Here is a 16067-nt window from a genome sequence, read left to right as displayed (position 1 = left end):
GGGGTGCTCAGAGACACCCCCAGAATGGGGTGGTCATTCTTCTCCTTCCTTTGGGAAAGGAGGAAGCCATGAGGAGAGAATAACAGGAAACCCCCCTGCCCCCACCCCTGCAGCAATTCGGGAAGCAGGGTCTGGGACCCTCTGAGCCTGGCCAATTTTCCAGCCCCCAAGTAATGGCTTCCAGGGTCCGTGGCCTCAGAGTGAGTCAATGGCATGTTGGCTCCAGCTCCTGCTGGGCCCCTGGCCAGAACTGAATCAATGAATGAGGGTAGGCCAGGACTGCTGGGAGTCTCCATGAGAGCCAGACCAACAGTTCCCTCCCCGCAGGGCTGCGGGGTATGAGGAGGGGTTGCTGAGAATGGAGACAGCATCCCAGCTCCGGCCCGTGTGCAGTCCTGATGGGAGGTTTCCAGCCTCAGGGTGGTGCAGAGGTCCAGGCAGACTTCCGGGAGGAGGAGGGACCTTGGAGCAGTGTTGCCTGGCAGAACTCAACAACGGTGGCATGTGCTGTCTTTGCCGACCACCAAGGGGCCCCGGCCACATGTGGCTGTGAGTGATTGAAAGGCAGCCAGTGCTAACCGAATGCTTCACATTTCATTGGAATTTCCTTCATTTGAATAGCCTGGCGGCTCGTGTGTGGCCACCCACCATACTGGGCCGCGCAGAGAGATTCCAAGAGATGCCTGTGATGCCCTTGGCCGGGTGTGGGGCCCCAGGTTGGGCCGCACCCTTCATCCTGTGGGCCACTGGGTGGGAAGTCGACTCCTGGGCTGGCTGAGGGACAGACTGACGTGGTGCTGGGAGGAACGTGACCCCTGCCCTGGGAGGACCGAGGCCCCCCGTCCTGCCCTGTGTTGTTCTCACTCTGCTTCCTCTCTGCACTCGCGGCAGCTGGCAGGGAGGGGCCGGGTCACCTGCAGGAACTCAGGCAAAGGCCGAGTCTGGCCCCGGGTGAGTGGAGGAAGAACTCCCCCATGAAGGGGTGGCAGGCCAGCAGCCACGGGCCGGGGGGCTGCATACCAGGCCTGGCTGCTCTCAACCGGGAAGTCGGCTGGAGAGTGGGACTGGGACCTTGGGGAACCAGGGAGGGAGGTGTGGGGTGTGACCACTGACCCAAAGCAGGGCCGCTGTTTTCAGGCCTGGCTGGGAAGGATCCAGGGCCTCGCAGGCAGAAAAGGTGGAGGCTTTGGGAGGGCAAGAAAGAGCTGGCTGAGCAGAGGGGGTGAGGATGCTGCCGCCAGAGGGAGCAGCTGGGCCACAGGCTGGCCGGACAGGCTGGGGGGCCATAGCCTTCCAGGGAGGCCGGAACCTGGAACGTGGGCCCAGGTGGGGGCAAGTGGGGGGCAGGGGAAGGGCCTCAAAGTCCAAGACGGCGAGGCTTGATCCCAGCAGGGGAGCCCTGTAAGACCGACCTGGGACAGTCAACTGTTAATTCATCAAATATTGACTGAGTCCCTGATATGTGCTAGGGATTGTGCTAAGCCCCAGGGAAACGCAGCAAGCTGCACAAAGACCTCTGCTTGCCTGGAGCTCACAGACTATAAGCGAAAGCCGTAAGAAGCAAAGTATTTATTGTGTTAGAAGGAGATGTGGTCTACGGGGAAAAGAACAAAACTGACAGGGTGACTGGGGAATTGGGAGGACTGCCAGGTGGAGACAAATGGGGGGCAGTTTTAAGTAGGGTGGTCAGATCCTAGAACCATTGGTTGGAGGCTTGTGGAAAGTAGGAGCGCCCCCCAGTCGTCAGTGACACCCCACAGGTTAACTACCGAGGGAAAGGCCCATTTACAATGGCCAACACCACCCCCACAGGGACCAAGCCGTCCATAGAGGACACACTGATGCCCACCCCATAAGCAAGGGCAGGGGACACACACAGAGCCACTGATGTGCCCTTCCTGCCAGAATGCTTTCTTCTGAATTCAATCACGAGGAAACAATGCAATAAACCCATGGCGCGACATCTGGCAAGACGTTGGCCCCAGTTTCTCGTAAATGTCAGTATCATAAAAGATGGAAAAGAAACATAGAGGTGGGGCTTGGGAGTGGGTTTGCATTATCCTAGAGGATGGAGATTTGGGAGACATGACAACCAGGTGCTGTGTGCAATCCTGGCCAGGACCCTAGACTGAAAAAAGTGACAGTTACAAAGGACATAATTGGAAAAGGGGGAGAAATTTGAATGAGGCTGGGTGTGCTAAACTGAACAGAGGTGGCTGTGGTATGTGGATGGAAAGGAGCATATCCTTGTTTTTAGGAGTTGCATCCTGCAGAATTTAGGGTGTGGAGTGGCATCATGTTTGTCACGGACTTTCAAATGGGTCAGCAAAAAGATTTGACAGATGTGGCAAATGTTAACAGTTGGTGAATATAGGTTAAGGGTGAGACAGTCGTTCATGCTATTATTTCTTCATATTTTCTGCAGGTTAGAAAATGTCAAAATAAGAAATTGGAAAAATCAATAAATAAATGGTCAGAGCCAGTTCTGTTGAGAAGGTGGAGCTGCACCCAATCTTGAAGTGAGGTGGGGGAGTGAGGAGACTGGCCATATCACCAGGGAAGCTCTCCAAGTTGGGGCAGGGAAGGGAGACCAGGCGTGAGTCAGAGATGACTCTGAGCAAGGTGGGAGCCACGGGTGGTTTTTGAGCAGAGGCGTGTTGGGTTCTGAATAATTGCAGGGGGTGGGCAGCAGGGGGTCTGGGAAAGGTCCACAAAAGAGATGGTGACTGGCCAGCCCCACTGGCAAGGAGAGGCCAGGTTCTGACATCACAGATGTGGGCAGGAAGCAAGGAGAGGGGACAACATAAGACTTAATTTTTTTTTATTAGAGAAATTACAGTTTTACAAAAAAGTCATGTATAAAATACAGAGTCCCTATAACATGAGGCTTTGTGATGAGGCTCAGGAGTAGTTGAAGTGCCATGTACCAAGAATGGGAGGTTTAAGGCAGGGCAGGTTTTCGGAGAGATTCTTGTACATGTCAAGTTGGAGGCATCAGGCATGCAAGTGGCAGTGCAAATAGGGAATATGTGTCTGTAATTTAGGAGGGTGTCTGTCCGAGAGACATGGCTTTGAAGTCATTGGTCTATGGACAGTACGTTAAGCTGAGTAGCTCAATGAGATCCTTGAGGAAGTGAGGGAAGACGGAGGACATGCATGGGCACCCCTGCAGTGGTCGGGTTTGGGAAGGGGAGGAGGCACTTAGGAGACCATAAAGGAGCAACCAGCAAGGTGGAAGGGAAAACTAGTGTGGTGTCCTAGAAGCCAAGTGAAGAAAGTATCTTGAGGGATATAGAATGTTGGACAATGTCAAGGTAGCAATAAAGCTCAGTTAAGAAAGGACTGAGAATTTTAGCAATATGGAGGTTTTTGGTGACTGTTTTAGTTACTTTTTGCTGTGTAACAAATCATCCCCAAATTTAGTGGCCTAACACAACCACTAGTTTGTTCACTCATGAGAGTCAGGAGTTTGGGCTGGGCTCAGCTGGGTGGTTCTTCTTTGGGGCTTGGTTGAGGCCACTCTTGTAGCTGCAGTTATCTGACTGCTGGATTGGGATTCCATGAAGTCTAAGAAGTCTTCAAGGATGGCCCTGTTATCAGTAGGGCTGCACGTCTTCAGCAAACTGGTCCAAGCTTTTTCCTATGGAGTACCATCCCAAGAGGGCTTTGACAAGTAGACTAGAGCAAAAGTGACAATGAATATCTTGGAGCCCCCCCGTCTCAAGATTTAACCTAGATTCAAGGAGGGAGAAAATAGATATTGCCCTTATAGGAGGAACTGCAAATAATTTGTGGTCATCTGCCATCTGGACTTCAGACAAGAGCTTCTGTCTTGAGTGAATGTGGATTTGGGAGAAGATAAAAAGCAGATGAATGTATAAACAAAATGTGGTCTAAACACACAATGGAGTATTATTCAGCTGTAAAAAGGAACAGAGTTTTGATTCGTGGGACAAAATGGATGAACATCATGCTGAGTCAAATAAGCCAGACACAGAAGGACAAATGTTGTATGATTGCACTTATACAAAATAAATAGAACAAGAGACTCATAGAAGCAGAGAGTAGATTACAGAGTACTAGTAGATGTGTGTATTTGAAAGCATTGGGGAGTTATTACTTAATGAGTACAGAGTTTGAGGTGATAAAAAAGTTTGGGTAACGGATGGCGGTGATAATAGCACAATATTGTGAATGTAATTAATATCAATGAATTGTACAATTGAAAAATGGTTAAAATGGGATTGAGTTATATATTTACTACGATGAAGCTTTTTTCTTAAAGAAGGATGAGAAGGGCCACGGTGGCTCAGCAGACAAGAATGCTTGCCTGCCATGCTAGAGGACCTGGGTTCGATTCCCGGTGCCTGCCCATGTAAAAAATAAATAAATAAAACATTTGTATAGGTAAAACTATTCATAAAAAAAAAAAGGGTGAGAAGACAGTAATTACAGACAGCACAGATATTCTTTTAAAGTGTTTAGCTGCAAAGGGCAGCAAAAAATTGGGGGCAGTAGCTTATGGGGGCATCAGGATTTTTTTTTAAACTTTTTTATTATATAGTATAGCATTTATAGAAAGCAAAGAAATAAAAAAGCAATAGCTTTCAAAGCCCTCTTCAAAAAGTGGTTACAGGATAGATCCCATAGTTTGTCATATGCTACCATATGACCCTCTCCTACTTTTCCTTCTAGCTGCTCCAGAGTTTAGGAAGTTAGAGGGTTTAAATACTTTTTATCATCCCAATTGACTTTTTTTTCCTTCTTTTTTGTGTACAATGATACATATACAAACAAGCTATAAATTTCCAAGCACAGCCCCACAATTAGTTCTACAACATATTTCAAACTTTGACATGGGTACAATTTCACAATTTTAGATTTTTACTTTCGGCTGCTCTAGAATACTGGGAACTAAAAGAGAGATCAATTTAATGATTCAGCATTCATATTCATTTAACTTCTATCTTCTATGTATAATTCCACCATCACCTTTGATCTTTCCATACCTCTCAATGGGATTGTTTAGGCTATGGCAATTCTAAATTTTTGATATTGGAAGGGTCTGTAACTAATAAGGGGTAGGGAGATGGAATTATCTGATGTTCTGGAGAGGCTGGGCCCTCTAGGTTTCAGGACTTATCTGGACAGGGACCCATCTGAGGTTGTAGGTTTATGCAAAGTTACCCTAGTACATGGAACCCTTGTGGAATATTATATATTATTCTAGGTGTTCTTTAGGATTGGCTGGAATGGTCCTGGTTGGGGGTTGGCAGGTTATGATGGGTAGCAAGGTCTACCTGAAGCTTGCATAACAGCAACCTCCAGAGTAGCCTCTCGGCTCTAACTGAACTCTCCCTGCCACTGATACTATGTAGTTATACCTCTTTTTCCCCTTTTGGTCAGGGTGGAATTGTTGATCTCACGGTGCCAGGTCTGGATTCCTCCCTGGGAGTCATCTCCCACGTCGGGGAGACTTTCACCCCTGGATGTCATGTCCCATGTAGGGGGAAGACAATGGTTTCAGCGGCAGAGTTGGGCTTAGAGACTGAGGCCACATCCCTCAGGATGTTCTAAGAAGGAACAAATAACTGCAGGGTTTGCACGCTATGGAAAGCTTCAACGACAGAGAAGCCAAGAGTTCAAGGGTGTGTGCAAGAAGCGATTGTCCTGATTGGCCTCCAAATTGGCATTGGGTAAGGAGGGCAGACCGCAGGGAAAAGGGGAGCTGACAGAAGGGTCGGACCCGCCCGGCGAGCGTGTTGATTGATAGGCTGCGGCTCCGCGCAGCTCTCCGGCGGTCGCCGCTAGAGGCCGCTGTGGCGCGGCTCGAAGCGCCACCGCCCAATGGGCCGTTTCTTCCCGGCCGCCCTCACAACTGCCCAAGATGGCGGCGGCAGTGCTGCTCCGGGGCCTGGCTCCGGGCCGCGGCAGCTCCGTCTGGGGCTGGCGGCTGTGCGCTGCCTCGAGGCGCCGCCTCGCTCACGGGTCAAACCGTCATGGCGGCGACAGCGCCCATGGCACGGGCTGGGCCTGCTTCCCACTTGGCGAGCGCGCCGTGGTGCGCGTGCGCGGGCCGGACTCCGCGCCGTTTCTCTTGGGGCTGCTGACCAATGAGCTGCCGCTTCCGGGTCCTGGGGACGGGGCGGGCCCGCCCTCGGCGCGCGCGGGCTACGCCCACTTCCTCAACGTCCAGGGCAGGACGCTCTATGACGTCATTCTGTACAGGTGAGAGCGGGCGGCGGGCGGTGGGTGGGTCCCCGGCCCGGCCGGGCCGAGCGGGTGGCGGCGCTCCAGACGCGCCCCTGCACCTTCTGTCCTAAGATGGACGTCAGGGCTGCAGGCTCTGTCGGGTCCGCGTCCCGCTGGCCACACGGAAAGGGCACCTGGGACACTGAAGAAAAGTAGTCCCCAAGGGGACTTGGGTGTGCACCGCCGTGATTCCGTGTGACAGGCCTGCGCCATTACTTTTAAAATAGAATTTTATTTATTTTTATTAGCGCAGTTGTAGGTTTGCAGAAGCATCTTGCGGGAAGTACAGAGTTCCCATATTCACCACCCCCACGGCTTTCCTTATTAACCTTGTGCATCAGCCTGGTTCCTTGGATGCAACTGACGAAAGGATGTAATTGCATTAGAAATTAGAGCCCGCGTTTACGTTAGGGTTCCCTCTTTGTCTTGTGCAATTCTGTAGGCGTCCCTTGTTTTCCTCTTCCCCTCCCCAAATCTCCCCAGATGTAGTTATATCCGGTTTTGGTTAAATCAGTCTGCGTTGACATTGTGACCAGCAGTGCTCACCGTTTAAGGCAAGCAGGGGCCTCACTGAGTGTTGTTGCAGACGCTGTGGTTTTCATTTGTCTGGCTGTCTCAGAACTGATTCCTGTACGCCTCAGTGCAGCTGCAGACGGCCAGTCGAGGCAGATAATCCACCAGTTCTGCTTCTCTGCGCTTTACCTCTAACCTGGTCTAATTTCTCTCCAGGCCTGCGGTATACCTACCTGCCCAGGACTGCCTTCGTTTCCCCCCTCGTCACTCTTGTTGTCTCTTTCCTATGTGGATCTGTTTTCCCCGAGTCTTCGTCTTTATCTTTCTCAGTTTGTTTCCTTGTTCTGAGAGAGCGTGTTCTTTTTTAGCAGCTTCTCCAAAATTGGGATGCATAGGGAGTTTTTCAGCTCCTATGTCAGCAAATAGTTTTTCTTGGTAGTTTGGCTGGGGTAAAGTTCCAGGTGGAAAATTGTCTCTGAGAAATTTGAAGGTATAACTTCATTGTTTTCTTTTTTTTCTTTTAATTTTTTTTATTAATTAAAGAAAAAAAGGAAATTAACACAACATTTAGAAATCATTCCATTCTACATATGCAATCAGTAATACTTAACATCATCACATAGATGCATGATCATCATTTCTTAGTACATTTGCATCGACTTAGGAAAAGAACTAGCAAAACAACAGAAAAAGATATAGAAGGTTAATAGAGAGAAAAAAATAAAAATAATAATAATAAAAAAAGAAAAGGAAAAAGAAAAAAAACAAAAGACACAAACAAAAAACTAAGGCTCAGATGCAGCTTCATTCAGTGTTTTTTTTTTTTATTAACGGAAAGAAAAAAAAAGAAATTAACACAACATTTAGAAATCATACCATTCTACATATGCACTCAGTAATTCTTAACATCATCACATAGATGCATGATCATCGTTTCTTAGTATATTTGCATCAGTTTAGAGGAAGTAGCAACACAACAGAAAAAGATATAAAATGTTAATATAGAGAAAAGAAATAAAAGTAGTAATAATAGTAAAAAAACAAACAAACAAACAAAAAACAAAAAAAAACCCTATAGCTCAGATGCAGCTTCATTCAGTGTTTTAACATGATTAATTTACAATTAGGTATTATTGTGCTGTCCATTTTTGAGTTTTTGTATCTAGTCCTGTTGCACAGTCTGTATCCCTTCAGCTTCAATTACCCATTGTCTTACCCTGTTTCTAATTCCTGCTGGTCTCTGTTACCAATGACATATTTCAAGTTTATTCTCGAATGTCCGTTCACATCAGTGGGACCATACAGTATTTGTCCTTTAGTTTTTGGCTGGACTCACTCAGCATAATGTTCTCTAGGTCCATCCATGTTATTACATGTTTCATAAGTTTATCTTGTCTTAAAGCTGCATAATATTCCATCGTACATATATACCACAGTTTGTTTAGCCATTCTTCTGTTGATGGACATTTTGGCTGTTTCCATCTCTTTGCAATTGTAAATAACGCTGCTATAAACATTGGTGTGCAAATGTCTGTTTGTGTCTTTGCCCTTAAGTCCTTTGAGTAGATACCTAGCAATGGTATTGCTGGGTCATATGGCAATTCTATATTTAGCTTTTTGAGGAACCGCCAAACTGCCTTCCACAGTGGTTGCACCATTTGACATTCCCACCAACAGTGGATAAGTGTGCCTCTTTCTCCGCATCCTCTCCAGCACTTGTCATTTTCTGTTTTGTTGATAATGGCCATTCTGGTGGGTGTGAGATGATATCTCATTGTGGTTTTGATTTTCATTTCTCTTAATGGCCGGGGACGTTGAACATCTCTTCATGTGCCTTTTGGCCATTTGTATTTCCTCTTCTGATAGGTGTCTGTTCAAGTCTTTTTCCCATTTTGTAATTGGGTTGGCTGTCTATTTGTTGTTGAGTTGAACAATCTCTTTATAAATTCTGGATACTAGACCTTTATCTGATATGTCATTTTCAAATATTGTCTCCCATTGTGTAGGCTGTCTTTCTACTTTCTTTTTTTTTTTTTTTTTTTTTTTTTTAAGAGAGAGGGAGGAAGGGAAGGAAAGACAGAGAGAAGGAAGGAAGGATGGAAGGAAGGAAGGGAAACAACTTCTTGTTTTTATTGTATTTTGTTTGTTTGTTTGTTTTTTACATGGGCTGGGGCCGGGAATCGAACCGAGGTCCTCCGGCATGGCAGGCAAGCACTTTGCCCGCTGAGCCACCGCGGCCCGCCCCTCTTTCTACTTTCTTGATGAAGTTCTTTGATGCACAAAAGTGTTTAATTTTGAGGAGTTCCCATTTATTTATTTCCTTCTTCAGTGCTCTTGCTTTAGGTTTAAGGTCCATAAAACCGCCTCCAATTGTAAGATTCATAAGATATCTCCCTACATTTTCCTCTAACTGTTTTATGGACTTAGACCTAATGTTTAGATCTTTGATCCATTTTGAGTTGACTTTTGTGTAGGGTGTGAGATATAGGTCTTCTTTCATTCTTTTGCGTATGGATATCCAGTTCTCTAGGCACCATTTATTGAAGAGACTGTTCTGTCCCAGGTGAGTTGGCTTGACTGCCTTATCAAAGATCAAATGTCCGTAGATGAGAGGGTCTATATCTGAGCCCTCTATTCGATTCCATTTGTCGATATATCTATCTTTATGCCAATACCATGCTGTTTTGACCACTGTGGCTTCATAATATGCCTTAAAGTCCGGCATCGCTAGACCTCCAGCTTCATTTTTTTTCCTCAAGATGTTTTTAGCAATTCGGGGCACCCTGCCCTTCCAGATAAATTTGCTTATTGGTTTTTCTAATTCTGAAAAATAAGTTGTTGGGATTTTGATTGGTATTGCATTGAATCTGTAGATCAGTTTAGGTAGGATTGACATCTTAATTATATTTAGTCTTCCAATCCATGAACACGGTATGCCCTTCCATCTATTTAGGTCTTCTGTGATTTCTTTTAGCAGTTTTTTGTAGTTTTCTTTATATAGGTTTTTTGTCCCTTTGGTTGAATTTATTCCTAGGTATTTTATTCTTTTAGTTGCGATTGTAAATGGGATTCGTTTCTTGATTTCCCCCTCAGCTTGTTCATTACTAGTGTATAGAAAAGCTACAGATTTTTGAATGTTGATCTTGTAGCCTGCTACTTTGCTGTACTCATTTATTAGCTCTAGTAATTTTGTTGTGGATTTTTCTGGGTTTTCTACGTATAGTATCATATCATCTGCAAACAGTGATAGTTTTACTTCTTCCTTTCCAATTTTGATGCCTTGTATTTCTTTTTCTTATCTAATTGCTCTGGCTAGAACTTCCAACACAATGTTGAATAAAAGTGGTGATAGTGGACATCTTTGTCTTGTATCTGATCTTAGGGGGAAAGTTTTCAATTTTTCCCCATTGAGGATGATATTAGCTGTGGGTTTTTCATATATTCCCTCGATCATTTTAAGGAAGTTCCCTTGTATTCCTATCTTTTGAAGTGTTTTCAACAGGAAAGGATGTTGAATCTTGTCAAATGCCTTCTCTGCATCAATTGAGATGATCATGTGATTTTTCTGCTTTGATTTGTTGATGTGGTGTATTACATTAATTGATTTTCTTGTGTTGAACCATCCTTGCATACCTGGGATGAATCCTACTTGGTCATGATGTATAATTCTTTTAATGTGTTGTTGGATACGATTTGCTAGAATTTTATTGAGGATTTTTGCATCTGTATTCATTAGAGAGATTGGTCTGTAGTTTTCTTTTTTTGTAATATCTTTGCCTGGTTTTGGTATGAGGGTGATGTTGGCTTCATAGAATGAATTAGGTAGTTTTCCCTCCACTTAGATTATGTTGACGAGTTTGAGGAGAGTTGGTTCTAATTCTTTCTGGAATGTTTGATAGAATTCACATGTGAAGCCGTCTGGTCCTGGACTTTTCTTTTTAGGGAGCTTCTGAATGACTAATTCAATCTCTTTACTTGTGATTGGTTTGTTGAGGTCATCTGTTTCTTCTTGAGTCAAAGTTGGTTGTTCATGTCTTTCCAGGAACCCATCCATTTCATCTAAATTGTTGTATTTATTAGCATAAAGTTGTTCATAATATCCTGTTATTACCTCCTTTATTTCTGTGAGGTCAGTAGTTATGTCTCCTTTTCCATTTCTGATCTTATTTATTTGCATCCTCTCTCTTCTTCTTTTTGTCAATCTTGCTAAGGGCCCATCAATCTTATTGATTTTTTCATAGAACCAACTTCTGGTCTTATTGATTTTCTCTATTGTTTTCATGTTTTCAATTTCATTTATTTCTGCTCTGATATTTGTTATTTCTTTCCTTTTGCTGGCTTTGGGATTAGTTTGCTGTTCTTTCTCCAGTTCTTCCAAGTGGACAGTTAATTCCTGCATTTTTGCCTTTTCTTCTTTTCTGATAAAGGCATTTAGAGCAATAAATTTCCCTCTTAGCACTGCCTTTGCTGCGTCCCATAAGTTTTGATATGTTGTGTCTTCATTTTCATTCACCTCTAGGTATTTATTAATTTTTCTTGCAATTTCTTCTTTGACCCAGTTGTTGTATAAGAGTGTGTTGTTGAGCCTCCATGTATTTGTGAATTTTCTGGCCCTCCACCTGTTATTGATTTCCAACTTCATTCCTTTATGATCTGAGAAAGTGTTGTGTATTATTTCAATCTTTTTAAATTTGTTAAGACTTGCTTTGTGACCCAGCATATGGTCTATCTTTGAGAATGATCCATGAGCACTTGAGAAAAAGGTGTATCCTGCTGTTGTGGGATGTAATGTCCTATAAATGTCTGTTAAGTCTAGCTCATTTATAGTAATATTCAGATTCTGTATTTCTTTATTGATCCTCTGTCTAGATGTTCTGTCCATTGATGAGAGTGGTGAATTGAAGTCTCCAACTATTATGGTATTTGTGTCTATTTCCCTTTTCAGTGTTTGCAGTGTATTCCTCACGTATTTTGGGGCATTCTGGTTCGGTGCGTAAATATTTATGATTCTTATGTCTTCTTGTTGAATTGTTCCTTTTATTAGTATATAGTGTCCTTCTTTGTCTCTTTTAACTGTTTTACATTTGAAGTCTAATTTGTTGGATATTAGTATAGCCACTCCTGCTCTTTTCTGGTTGTTATTTGCATGAAATATCTTTTCCCAACCTTTCACTTTCAACCTATGTTTATCTTTGGGTCTAAGATGTGTTTCCTGTAGACAGCATATAGAAGGATCCTGTTTTTTAATCCATTCTGCCAGTCTATGTCTTTTGATTGGGGAATTCAGTCCATTGACATTTAGTGTTATTACTGTTTGGATAATATTTTCCTCTACCATTTTGCCTTTTGTATTATATATATCATATCTGACTTTCCTTCTTTCTACACTCTTCTCCATGCCTCTCTCTTCTGTCTTTTTGTATCTGACTCTAGTGCTCCCTTTAGTATTTCTTGCAGAGCTGGTCTCTTGGTCACAAATTCTCTCAGTGACTTTTTGTCTGAGAGTGTTTTAATTTCTCCCTCATTTTTGAAGGACAATTTTGCTGGATATAGGAGTCTTGGTTGGCAGTTTTTCTCTTTTAGTAACTTAAATATATCATCCCACTGTCTTCTAGCTTCCATGGTTTCTGCTGAGAAATCTACACATAGTCTTATTGGGTTTCCCTTGTATGTGATGGATTGTTTTTCTCTCGCTGCTTTCAAGATCCTCTCTTTCTCTTTGACCTCTGACATTCTAACTAGTAAGTGTCTTGGAGAACACCTATTTGGGTCTATTCTCTTTGGGGTGCGCTGCACTTCTTGGATCTGTAATTTTAGGTCTTTCATAAGAGTTGGGAAATTTTCAGTGATAATTTCTTCCATCAGTTTTTCTCCTCCTTTTCCCTTCTCTTCTCCTTCTGGGACACCCACAACACGTATATTTGTGCGCTTCATATTGTCATTCAGTTCCCTGATCCCCTGCTCAAATTTTTCCATTTTTTTCCCTAAAATTTCTGTTTCTTTTTGGAATTCAGATGTTCCGTCCTCCAATTCACTAATTCTAGCTTTTCTCTCTTTAAATCTACCATTGTAGGTATCCATTGTTTTTTCCAGCTTTTCTACTTTGTCCTTCACTCCCATAAGTTCTGTGATTTGTTTTTTCAGTTTTTCTATTTCTTCTTTTTGTTCAGCCCATGTCTTCTTCATGTCCTCCTTCAATTTATTGATTTGGTTTTTGAAGAGGTTTTCCATTTCTGTTCGTATATTCAGAATTAGTTGTCTCAGCTCCTGTATCTCATTTGAACTATTGGTTTGTTCCTTTGACTGGGCCATATCTTCAGTTTTTCGCGCGTGATCCGTTTTCTTCTGCTTATGTCTGGGCATTTAATCAGATTTCCCTGGGTGTGGGACCCAGCGGGTTGAAAGATTTTTCTGTGAAATCTCTGGGCTCTGTTTTTCTTATCCTGCCCAGTAGGTGGCGCTCGTGGCGCTCATCTGTCTGCGGGTCCCACCAGTAAAAGATGCTGTGGCTTCTTTAACTTTGGAGAACTCTCTCTGTGGGGGGGGGGATCGCCAGCCGAAGCGGCTTGGGGGAGTGCCAATCCGAATCTCCCAGCCTGCTGGGAATCCGCACGTGGGAAGGGTCGCCGGCCTCCGTGGCTTGGGAGAGCACCTGTCCAAATTTCCCAGCCGGCCTGGGTCACCAAGCGTGGTGGGGGGGCACCGGCCTCCGCGGTTTGGGGGAGTGCCTATCCATTGTTCCCAGGCGGACTGGGAAGCAACGTGTTTGGAAAGGACCCCGGTCGCTGGTCTCCGTGGCTTGGGGAATCTATGATCCAATTCTCCCAGCTGGTCCGGGGAACCGCGCGTGGTGGGGGGCGCCAGCCCCCGCGGCTTGAGGGGATCGCCTGTCCAATTCTCCCAGCCGGCCCGGGAAGGAGGGAGGGAGGGACTCTGTCCGCCTGCCGCCCCGGCCTGGGGAAGCGCGCGCCCCTCGTTGATGTCACCGCAGCGGGTTCTCCCAACCAGTCAGGCGTTCCAGAATGGGGTACACTGTCTTCTTGGTCTCTCTCGTGGCTCCGGGAGCTGTTCTGTACCGTTTCTACTTCCCTAGTAGCTGTTCTGGAGGAGGAACTAAGACCCGCACGTCTTACTAGGCAGCCATCTTCTCTGTAAAATTTTTAATTAAAAATTTTTAAAAGTCTTCTACAACGTTGGGTGAGGGGAGCTGGAAGATCAGTGGGTCCCCGATTCTCTCTCCCTAGGAGTGATGGAAATCAAACCCCCCCCCCCCACTGCCGCCTCCAGGTAGTTCTTCCTGCCTCAGAGTGGGAGCCGCACAAAGGGTGGGGTCTTATTAGCATAACCTGCCTGGCAACCAGATCTAGACGTTATGTGATTGGCTGAACTCTAAAAACTCCATGTCAGCCCTGGAGACGAGTAACGCCGGGGCGAACTGACAGGCCCAGACTTAAGAGTCATGACGAAGATCTTCATTGTTTTCTTGCTGCAAGATTGTCTGTTGAGAAGTTTGATGCCATTCCTTTTCCAGTTCTTTGTGAATTTTTTTTTCTCTCTGAAAGCTTTTCTTTACCCCTTACTGCTTGAGATGTAATGGTGATGTATTTCTTATTGGGGTTTTTTATAGTATCATATTGCTGAGCACTTAGCGGACTCTATCAGTCTACCAGAGGGTATCAGCAAAATATGGTCTTCAGGCTGGCTCCCTGTTTTCATAAATAAACTTTTATTGGAGCATTGTCATGCCCATTTGCTTACATATTGTCAATAGTTACTTTTTTTTTTGTTTAAAATTAAAAAAAAAATTTTTTTAGTGTAAAATATGTATACAGAGCAAAGAAAGAAAAAAGCAGTAATTTTCAAAGCACACTTCAAGCAGTTGCAGAAGAGAGCCCAGAGTCTGACATGGCCTACCATTCCACCGTCTTAGATCTTTCCTTCTGGCTGCTCCAAGACACTGGTGGCTAGAAGGACTGTTGATAGAGTGACTCAGTAGTCATACTCATTTGTTAAACCCTGTTTTCTCTGTTATACCTCCTCCTCCTTTGATTGTTCTCTGAATCTTTAGGGATCTTTGGACAATGACTGTTCTGACTTTTTCTTGTTGAGAAGGGGTGGCCACACTACAGGATAAAGGGTTGTAATTAATTGATAAGCTTGAAGAGGCTGGTGCCTTTGCGTGTCAGGATTTAGCTAACCTAGGCTTGGAACCCTGGGTGAATATGTGTTCCAGGAAGGCAAAGCTAGCACGTGAAGCCTTCATAGAGTCTCATTTTGAGCCCTAGGTGTACTTAAGAGTCAAGAGGACTGATGGTGGTTGGGGTTTAGCAAATTGTCTCTGGCTACTTTTGTCATGTGCTGATGGAAACCACGTGGCCTTCAAACCTAAAATATTTATTGTCCGGCTAAAAAGTTTGCTGACCCCTGCTCCCTATGTGCTCTATGTGCTCCCTTTTTCCAGGGATAACATCATGATTGCCTGTCATATATTTAATACTTTGATATATTTAATGCTTTAATATATTTTAATTGCTTTAATTTCTTTATCTTAAGAAATTTACATCTTTGATTATCTTAAGCCATTATGTCAGTAATTTTCAGTAGTATTTATTGTAATCATTGCAGTGTTAAATTTGCTTTCAATATATTTATTAGCTTTGAAGTGATGTTGCCTTGGCCCCCAAATTTCCTTCCTTATGTTTCCCATTACATCTTTTTGCCTGAGAACTCTTGTTTGTCGAATTCATGTTCCTATAAGTAGTCCTACGGTATAAAGGGATTTCTCCTGTTTCTTGAGTTTTGTTTTTTCCTTTTATTTTCCTACCTTTTCATCTCGTTAGTGTGTCTTTGCAGGGGTGCTCAGCCAGTGGTTCTTGTTAGTTTGGGTGGCTTTTTCTAGACATTTGGTTTACTTTCATTTGTAGGGGGACATTCTTCCCGCCGTATTGGAGAGCTGTTGTTTTTCTCTCCTAGCTGATTTCTCAGAACTGGATATATCTGGTGTGCCACTCACTGTCCTGTAGCTGGGGGGCGGGGGGAGAGGGACTGTGGGAAACTTGATCTCACCCTGGTATAGCATTGAAGGATGAAGTCCCCTGACTGTGGTCTCTCTTCTGAGATGTTAATCAAAAGTTGTGTGCCAGAGAATATTCACTTGGGTGGTGGAGATGGAAGTAATACACCATTCCTGCTGGGACTCGCCGTGGAACCCTGGAGTGTCGTGATAATTTGTGAAACCCTGAAGTCTTCACGTCCATCAGAGAGACAGCCCCATAGCTTATATTCCGTTTCTCCTCAGTGGT

General features: G+C 44.4%; 1 protein-coding gene across 2 annotated transcripts in view; it reads left to right on the top strand.

Moving 5' to 3' along the window:
- Window positions 1-899: 899 nt before the first annotated feature.
- IBA57 (iron-sulfur cluster assembly factor IBA57) overlaps window positions 900-16067 on the top strand; it is a 40101-nt gene continuing 24933 nt past the window's right edge. Inside the window, exon 1 of one of the 2 annotated variants that reach the window (XM_077137920.1) lies at window positions 900-951. Coding sequence is in view for 1 of the 2 variants with exons in the window: in XM_077137919.1 (XP_076994034.1) it covers window positions 5888-6228 (341 nt within the window). In the remaining variant the exon portion in view is untranslated. Of the gene's footprint in view, window positions 952-5876; window positions 6229-16067 lie in introns of those variants that run through there. The other variant, XM_077137919.1, reaches the window with a different exon arrangement.

This window comes from Tamandua tetradactyla, chromosome 20 (genome assembly GCF_023851605.1).
Source record: "Tamandua tetradactyla isolate mTamTet1 chromosome 20, mTamTet1.pri, whole genome shotgun sequence".
Classification (NCBI taxonomy): domain Eukaryota; kingdom Metazoa; phylum Chordata; class Mammalia; order Pilosa; family Myrmecophagidae; genus Tamandua; species Tamandua tetradactyla.
This window is presented reverse-complemented; position numbering and strand designations above follow the sequence as displayed.